Raw genomic sequence first — 9004 nt, 5'->3', positions numbered from 1 at the left:
TTGTGACAATGAGCAGGGGGTCCTTTACTGTGTCTTGCTGTCCCCATCCAAGTCTGCATTGGTGACCCAAAGGGGTCAACCACCTGTCCAGCAGTAAACAACAACAAATGCTATTCAGTTTTTGAACCATTTATTCTTGCAAAAAGCTCTAAGCTTTGACACTGCTATGATATGAATTTAAAACCATCCAAGATACGTTATTATTCACAATGAATGAGCAGCATTATAGCATTACAGCGTATGAATATGTACTAACATACATATTTACAAATCGATATCAGAATCCGGATAATCAACACCCATTCAATGATATCCTAATTCACAAAATGAGTACAAAATCTCTGATATGTGTATACATACTATAATAGAAAGTGTTTATATATTATATGAACTTGACCCTTTAGAGCCTCAACGGCCTCCATACAGTCTTCACACCACTGGTTTCTGACTGCCTGTGAACAGAAATACAGGGCAATATGGCTGCCCCGTCTCTGCAAACCTGTACACATGGCTGGCAGTTGCTGGCTTGAATTTACTGAAGTGACGACTGTTGCAGATCTAAAGGGTTAAAACAAGCTTGTCTTTACAATTCCACTCCATATGCATACTTCTTACATAGATTTGTTGAAGTGGTGTGGTTTTCATCATGCTGTTATACGAAGGTCATGTATAGACAGTAGGACCAGTCAACTATTAGACCACATAAGTTAATTCTCAGCATCCATCCTAATCAAATACAATGTACTTGCATGAACATTCACAAGTCTAACCTAAAAAGTTGAATGATGGAAGTCACATGACAAGCAGAAATCCATGAATTATCATATTGCACCTCTTCGCAGCACCATAATCCAGTAATCAAGCTTCAAAACAACAAAACAAACAAACCATGTCAAGAGGCGGAAAATGCCACCAGACGTACATTAACCCTCTCATAGGAAGTCAAAATCCTTCACTGTTTTCCTGCCTCAGGATCAATTACATATTGTGACAAGCATGGAAGCCTACTTGTGCAACACGTGGGTGCAATGCATGACATTGAGTAATGTTCAATGAAGCAAACAGATCAATAATCAGTACCTTGCTTTGTTGACGTTTGTAACACACCACAACTACCCTTATAACATGTAAACGGATGCCTTTAAGCCTGATGACCGAACACATGCGTCCGAAGCAAATTTGTTAACACTTTCATCCCAATAAAAAGCCTTGCTATTTCAAAATGCCCTGGATACTAAGCCTAAAAGGTTAGTTCTCATTTTAATAAATGCCCAATTATAAAAGCACAAAAAGTAGAACAGATGTCAGTAATGAAATAATTTGACAACTTCATCATCATACCAATTAAACCACTCTCAACTTCCTTCAAATAACGAAGTTATTCAAAAGTTCAATATAATGAACATCATCAAACTACCACCCCAATCATGTTCTGTCAGGTACTACCTGTATACAGGCCCATCCTGCTGCTATCACATTGAAAGAGAGTCATTGAAATGGTGACAATACAAAGTCTAGAATATAGGATATGGACTACCTCTATAGCGAATGGCAATATGGAAGATGATTATTGAATAACAGACAAATAAAATACAACTTTGAAGAAACGAGAATGAAATTTATACCAGGTGACAAAGCCATAGAAACCTATCTGCATACTCTACTCATACTGCACAGCATTCATCAGAAAGGAGTAGATTTAATACAATTTGATCAGATTACTTCACCACTGATCTGGCAGTTGGATATTCCCCTGAAAGAACCATCCAGCATGACAGCCCACCAACTCTGACATTGCAAAATGAAATGTACACTGCAAAATGCAAAATGAAATGTACACTGACTGTACTGTCTTTATATGACACGTGACAAACAGTTCATGATTTTATAAGCTGATTTTCCAACTAACACAACCGGTGGATCTCTAATTCGTTCATCATCTGCCTTACTCCTGAAATATCTAAGCATTCAAGATCACTGCTGGCATCTGCAGGTTTCCAGAGAGAGGATCAGAGCCAGAACAACTGACATACACCTCTATGATCAACAAAGCTTGTTGTAAGTTAAGTATGACTATCAAGAGATATTTGAAATAGACCATCTAGTCTCCAGCCAATGATAACTCTTGCATAGGCACACCAAGTACTGATGATTTAGCCTAAGAGAGTAATCAAGCCACAGTCATGAGAACAAATAGATAACAATAATCAACTATTTATCATACCACGGTGTTTGGTTCAATTGTTTTACCTCTGATCCCTCCACAAGTCTCATCGTGGCGGTGGTTCTCACTCAATCTGATACTCAAGTCTATTTCTCCTTAAGGGACAACTGGATGATCATCTCAAGCTCTTCCTCCTCCTCTCTAGCTCTCCGCTCACGATCCGTTTCCTCCTTCCGTGAGAGTTCCATCACCAGGCGGAGCTGCTCATCTTCATATGACTCATACTGGGGCGACGGTTGTGTGTCGGTTGGTGTCGCAATACTTTGGCTGTTCCTCATACTCTCCTCGAGGGCTCTGTCAAATAAAGTCATCACAAGACTGGAGGAGTGAGTATGCTTTCCAGATTTCAAATGGATGTTAAGAATATACATGAATGACTCAACAATATTGGAGTTCATGCTGTATTCCTTGGAGGATGAACAGTCTATGCAGTCATACACATAGAGAGAATGACACTAAATTACACAGCAATACTGAGACCTAACAATCACCTGTCGAGGTAGATGCATTACTGGCCCATGAACAGAACATGCACCTATGTATGGCCATAACTAACAGGGCCATCCTACCCTTGATGGATGGCATAAGTCAATCCAAACCTACCTCTGTAACTGCCTATTCTCCTCACTGGAGAGTTCTACTGAAGGACGAGACTTGTTCAGTGCTTCCCAGAAGGTCACCTGGAAAGGAAGGTGGGAAAGTTGGTACCAGTGTCACAAGCAATGTTATAGCCTTGAGTTTCACTCCCCTGGCTATAAAAGTGATTCGAAGAAGACCAAAGAAATCCCTACCTGGTCATTTTCAGTTCCATTCTCCATCAAGCTTTGTTGAATGGCAAACTGCAATAATTCATCTTCATCCATGATGCGTTGATGATGAACATCTCCCGACATTCCTCGCCGTGAGTATGACAACGGTGGCTCAAAAACAGAATCATCGACCGAACAGAACATAGGAGTGGCGGACTCATCTGCTTCACGGATAGTCTGTACACCAGCGACAGCTTCGTCAGAACCATAGATGTTGCCGAATGTGATGCGAGCATTCAAAACATGGAATAAGGGGATTTCTGAAAGAGACAGAAGGATAATCAGAGGGCAATAGATGCATGATGAAATAAGGTCCACAAGACTAGCAAAACCTCTCCAATAAAGCTGCAAAGAGACTCGCAAATGCTCACAAAGAATGAAAACTCACCAATTTTGACAGGGAATCCGGCAGGCAGCTGAAGCGTGATGAAGTCCTTGAGTTTCTTGAAATGGGCATTGCTAGTAGCCATCAGATCTATAATGGGTAACACCTGCTCCTGAAGTGAGAGTGGGTAGTCCTCGCACAACCACAGGTTTGCCTTAAACTTCTGAGTCTTAGTGATTTGCTCAATTGGACGGCCAATGTCTTTTTTACCCAGATCCACTTCAGGGTTAAAATACTCCTCCGGCGTGATTGAACATGGGTTGTTTGCCATTGTTGTCACCTCCTGAAATAACATAATAAAACATCATTACCGACCTGTGATATATTCCCCTGGAATATGGTTGGAGAAGGGTTGGAGAGTACCACCTCAACACCACAGATCAAGAGCACATGGCTGAAACAAGCAGGCTATGGATATACATGTAAAGAGTTCTTACCCCATTTGAGGCAGCCCCTGCCTGAGCCATAGATCTACATGTAAAGAGTTCTTACCCCATTTGCAGCAGCCCCTGCCTGAGCCATAGATCTACATGTAAAGAGTTCTTACCCATTTGCGGCAGCCCCTGCCCGAGCCATAGATAAACATGTAAAGAGTTCTTACCCCATTTGCGGCAGCCCCTGCCTGAGCCATAGATATACATGTAAAGAGTTCTTACCCCATTTGCGGCAGCCCCTGCCTGAGCCTTCTCCTCCTGTTCAGCAATTCCAAGGAATGATTCAAGCGGGTTACGATTGTTCTTTTTCGTTTTCTGTTTCTCCTGCTCTGTCAGATGCTCTGTCCTTGTTTTGGTGACAAGCTCGACGTTACTGGCACTAAAAACCTGCACAAGACAAAAGAAGGACATTTAAAGGAGATGAATGGATCGATAAAGAACTTTCCAAACTTCTGCTAAGTGGAGAAGTGGGACATCATCAACTCAAGGATGGTATTACAGTAAATGGTTGCCAACAAGATGAGAACATAACTTACTTTACAAGTGTAACCATTCACAGCTTCTGTCTTGTCACTTCTCCAGCCCCATATACCAGATTTATTTCTGTAAGAAAAGGACATTTATGGCAAGTCATTATTGGAAACTAAAGAGAATAGCTGAAGGTAATCCCTTAGGCTTGATCTGCCTTGATGTGCAACGCTACTGCTCTGGCTTCTCATGTGATCAATGCAAGTAGAGTCATTTCAATGGCCACTGCTACTGTCTGAACAATGATTACACACCAACTTCTATGTCTGAACACTTAGCTCACCCTGTCTGACACTGCTCTGGCTTCTCATGTGATCAATGCAAGTAGAGTCATTTCAACTGCCACTGCTACTGTCTGAACAATAATTACAAACCAACTTCTATGTCTGAACGCTCACCTCTCAAATGATATTTTATCTACATCTATGTAAGTTGTGTTAATTGGTGATGTAAGTCGCCCAGCGACGGCATCTTCTGACGGCTGAAGGAGTATATCAGGGGCATCGGGCAGGACTTGCATGGTCTCGGTGTAAACTTGGTGCATGTCATGGTCGACCTCCATCACCAGGGCTGAATCAGCTAAAACGTTGGAGAAAAACACCAGTATGAATCAAATTTGATATTGTACTCATGGTCACTGAGGGTTAAAAGTGGGTCAAGTCTGCATCGGAAGTGCCTTTGACTCTGTTTCCATTGTCACTTTGCTTGCATTTAGTGAGTATCACTACATTTTCTACTTTGTACCATAAAAGTACAATTGTTCCACCTTATGGGGAATGAATGAGTGTTGTAATAAGTCACTCACATGTTCCTTTGAATATGAAGCTGCGACTGCCCCTCTGCCAATTCATGTTATCAAACCCTAACAAGGTTGTGTCTATCCGCACATTAGCACCTGGAAAAGATGGACAGAAGCATACAATGATCATTTGAGCAGAACCAGCATTGATCCATGCAATGGCTCATACAAGTGAGGAGCGCACCAAATGCAAATGAAGATGTTGGTTTCCTCCCTTTCAATTCAAGGGAGCAAGTACCTGTCTGTTTTTTCTCTGGGGACAAGTAGCCAGGTACTGAGCACTAAATTGACATTGACATGCTTTTAAAGAGGAAAGTTGCTAGGAAGGGAAATAAACCTTGCTCTCTAATTCACTCTACACCAAGGCGATACTTCAAATAACTATGGACAGATTTCCCTTCCATATTCTTGGTTTCACCTTAAAAGATGTTACTTAAAAATAATGGAGCTTGGAGAAAAGCTTTCTGTCATTACTCACCACTTTTATAAACTTTGTACGTATCACTGGGGCACATTCTGGAGATGAGTGGTACTGAAATGAAACAGTTTTCTCTACATAAAACATCACCCTATTTGCAAAGATTTCATTTGATTTATCTGCTTTGCATCACAGATACAATGCACCTCATTGTGTCAACAATCTGAGATCCATATTACATTCGATTCTCTATAGCAACATTGAATGCTTTATGTTTGTACAAAAGAAAAGACTGAATAATGGGTGATACGTACCCCAACTTGTAAATTCCCATTTCATTTCAACATAAAAATCTGGAGCCTAAAAACGAAGAGAGACAGCAATTACCATCACATCTTTCATAAAATCAAAAGATTTGGCATCATCTTATTCCTAACAGGAGGAACAAAAGTGCTCCAGGAAACTGAGCATAGAATGCGAGAGTCTGCCTCTCAGGCATCGGATCTGCCAAGGAATCAGGCTACAACTTCATGGGTGATTGATCATTTCTGTTATAGCCAGCCTCCTCAAGTGATTTTTTGCACCTGCTATGATTTAGCCAAGGGTCAAAGAAGTCAGGATCATGATGGTCATCAGTGAATACCATTAATCTGTAGACTGTGATTGATTGACTGAAGACATTGAAGTAAATTTCAAAATATCGTCTTGCACGCACTTCTTTGAGTCTTTGTAGAAGTTCTGGTACGCCAACTGTTCTATTTGAAAAGCGCTGATAATCTCGATGTTGCAGTACCATCTGCACGAGCTCTGGGTCACCCGTACTCACAGCTTCCTGAAGAACTGAAACAGAAAGCATCATGCATACATTTGAGAATTCGATTCCAGCGACCACACCAAAACCAGGTTTACATGATGGTATAGCATGTTCACTGGCCAGGGTACTCGGTTTCAATCCTTTCTTCTGTGCAAGAAAATGATCCCTTTTGATCACAAATCAATTGTTTTATCACTACATTCAATCAAAGTCCCTTTAAGTCAGAGTACTCTATCATGACACTCCCATACATGAAACAACATCATTATTATAAAAATGCAATCCAACATAATCCAATGCATACAAATTTAAGTCCAGATGTTGAATTGAGCACAAAATGGTGATAACGAAGAATACCAGTAGAAGAGGCTCCAGACATGCCAGAATGTTCTTCCTGGGCCATGATGAAATCACACCAACTCCTGCTCTATAAATGGTTCTGCATCGACGCTGTGTCTAGGTTCGGGACGACTAACTTATTGATCTGAATCTCCGGAGCAATGCTGCACAAGCCAATGGACTGTGAGAGATTGAGGCGTTCTGATGCTACTGGGGTGATTCTGTATTCAACTGGACCAATCTGATAGTTACTTAGGTCTTGAGCAAGTGCCAAACTCAACAGATACCAGAAGTAGGCGTATAGAACAATGTACTGTTAACTGTAGAGTATGTACGCGATCAATACCCGAGACATATTAGACGCCAAGAACTTGGTTTATGCAGCTGGGCCAAACAAAGAAGGATCTTCTTTTAGATGCAGTTTTTACTACCTCTGCTACAAATGTACAAACAGTATCATGTAATTGGAAATGGCAACCTAGATTTGCTTGGAAGCGGGAAGACCTCTGACTCAGACTCTGCCAGCTAGGCTAGTTTAAATCTTATCCATGTTATGAGGTGATCGTCCAACAACTGACTGACATGATTTATGGAGAGGCATAAGTAGACAGAATAATCGATTTACAATTGATGAGACAGAGTATCCCCCACTAGTAATTTTACATGTAGCACAAAACACATCGTCCCAATCAATACTCCATCATGTGCAATTACAAAGGAATGTTACTATTATATACTCTAGGAATAATCATATTAAAGCTATACACAAACAGTGACAGAAAGGTCCGTAGTGGCAAAGTCTGTCTGTTGATTTAGTCATTGATTTTTGGGCAACACCATCAATTGCCTTGGCATCACAGTTATGAACAAGGGACTAGAAAATGGAAAATCTATCTTGCGTTCAAAACAGTCAGGTAAGACACTTCCACAGATGAAGAAGCATCAACCCAAATTGGATAAGAGTTTCTCAGGAAAGAGATTAAAATGCTGGTATCGGCCATGTACGGTTGAGCAGACTGTGGCATCAGGCTGTTTGTGATCTTTGATCTAAGTGTGGCTATCAATATGATTGATTACACTTCTGAACCCAGCTTGGTTGGTAAACACATTTTGCCATGAAATAGAAGCCATTTTATGTAAGATTTGGTAGAGCTTCAAAGTATGATCTCTCAAGCAGTGGCTCAAAGTGACTTGCCTAAGGTCATACTCCTACATTAGACACAATGCACGAACAAGTGCATGTTAAGTCAAGTGTAACCGTACTCACCATTCCAGGTTCTTTTATTTTCAGCATTAGCATTCGCTCCATGCCTCAGCAGGACACGAGCACTTTCCAGGTATCCCATGGTGATGGCCAAGTGAAGAGGGGTCCGGCCCCTTGGGTCCTGTTTCTCGAGATCATTCTGGAAAGAAACAGAAACTTCGACAATTTTCCAAGTCATGTCTGCATCGATATCATCTTTCCCCCAGGCCCCTGTCAGTTCTTAACAGACAGTTTGGTATCTTGAGGTCCGGCTGTACGACGTACAAAGCAACTGATGCGACAACCATTCGATGAATCAGCCCGCCTGGCGCCTGCCCAAGTAATCTCAGGCGGGGGAAGTCACCTTTGCCGGGCTGCCTGGCTTTGGGGTTCAGGTCTGCAGTCCAACCGTTGGGAAGTCGCTGGATGATCATGTGTTAATGTTAACTCACTGTATGACACACTGGTCTTGTATAATACGAGAATTCATTATGAATCAGTTCAGTGGGACGGGGAACACCACAGAAGAGGGAACACTGAAAAATTATTTGCTAAGAAAACAAATACAAATGACTGAAGAGTGAAATCGTCAGCTGTTTCAAGCAAATATTACCTCTTGCTTTGCAAGTAATTTGTCTAATTCATCGTATCTGTTATGCCAAACAAGTATATGAATTGGGAAGACACTTGTCGGGTCCTTTGTTGACATATTTGACACAAAAATGAGACTTTCATCGGAAAATGATTCACTGTCAAAATCCAGAAATGAGGTCAGAATTGATGAGGTATAAAATCTGGAAGGGAATGGTAAACGCCACGAAACGAAACTTGTGTTCTCGTCCCCAAGTGATGCGTGCTGGGTGATAACCAGCTAGTAGAGGTACTTCGCCGGAATCGATAACCAGCTGGTGGAGGTTACCTATACAAATTCTTGGGCTCTGCCTTTTGATTTTTTTGTAGACAATGAACATTCCTTTGACTCCTACTAATCAATATCCCACCCCTCTAGAA

The 9004-nt window shown here is 41.4% G+C and overlaps 1 protein-coding gene across 1 annotated transcript; it reads right to left on the bottom strand.

Annotated features, from left to right (window-relative positions):
- Window positions 1–121: 121 nt before the first annotated feature.
- On the bottom strand, window positions 122–8765 carry LOC135483375 (ankyrin repeat domain-containing protein 13D-like). Its single transcript, XM_064764225.1, has 13 exons — window positions 8607–8765; window positions 8018–8153; window positions 6313–6437; window positions 5912–5957; window positions 5658–5711; window positions 5186–5275; window positions 4779–4959; window positions 4389–4455; window positions 4075–4239; window positions 3422–3701; window positions 3016–3293; window positions 2828–2904; window positions 122–2518 (listed from the first exon to the last, which is right to left on the bottom strand). Exons 1-13 carry the CDS (start codon window positions 8700–8702, stop codon window positions 2311–2313), a joined length of 1803 nt encoding a protein of 600 aa, XP_064620295.1. The 5' UTR covers window positions 8703–8765; the 3' UTR covers window positions 122–2310.
- Window positions 8766–9004: the final 239 nt, after the last annotated feature.

Source organism: Lineus longissimus, chromosome 2 (assembly GCF_910592395.1).
Source record: "Lineus longissimus chromosome 2, tnLinLong1.2, whole genome shotgun sequence".
NCBI classification, from domain to species: domain Eukaryota; kingdom Metazoa; phylum Nemertea; class Pilidiophora; order Heteronemertea; family Lineidae; genus Lineus; species Lineus longissimus.
This window is presented reverse-complemented; position numbering and strand designations above follow the sequence as displayed.

What these genes read in the sequence shown, in the direction of transcription:
- LOC135483375 (XM_064764225.1), bottom strand. Translation starts at nt 8,702, where the DNA reads ATGTCAACAAAGGACCCGACAAGTGTCTTCCCAATTCATATACTTGTT. An exon ending in TTCTACAAAGACTCAAAGAA is followed by an intron (nt 5,958 to 6,312) that starts GTGCGTGCAAGA and finishes CTTCGTTTTTAG; the next exon opens with GCTCCAGATTTTTATGTTGA. An exon ending in ATGGGAATTTACAAGTTGGG is followed by an intron (nt 5,712 to 5,911) that starts GTACGTATCACC and finishes GTTTCATTTCAG; the next exon opens with TACCACTCATCTCCAGAATG.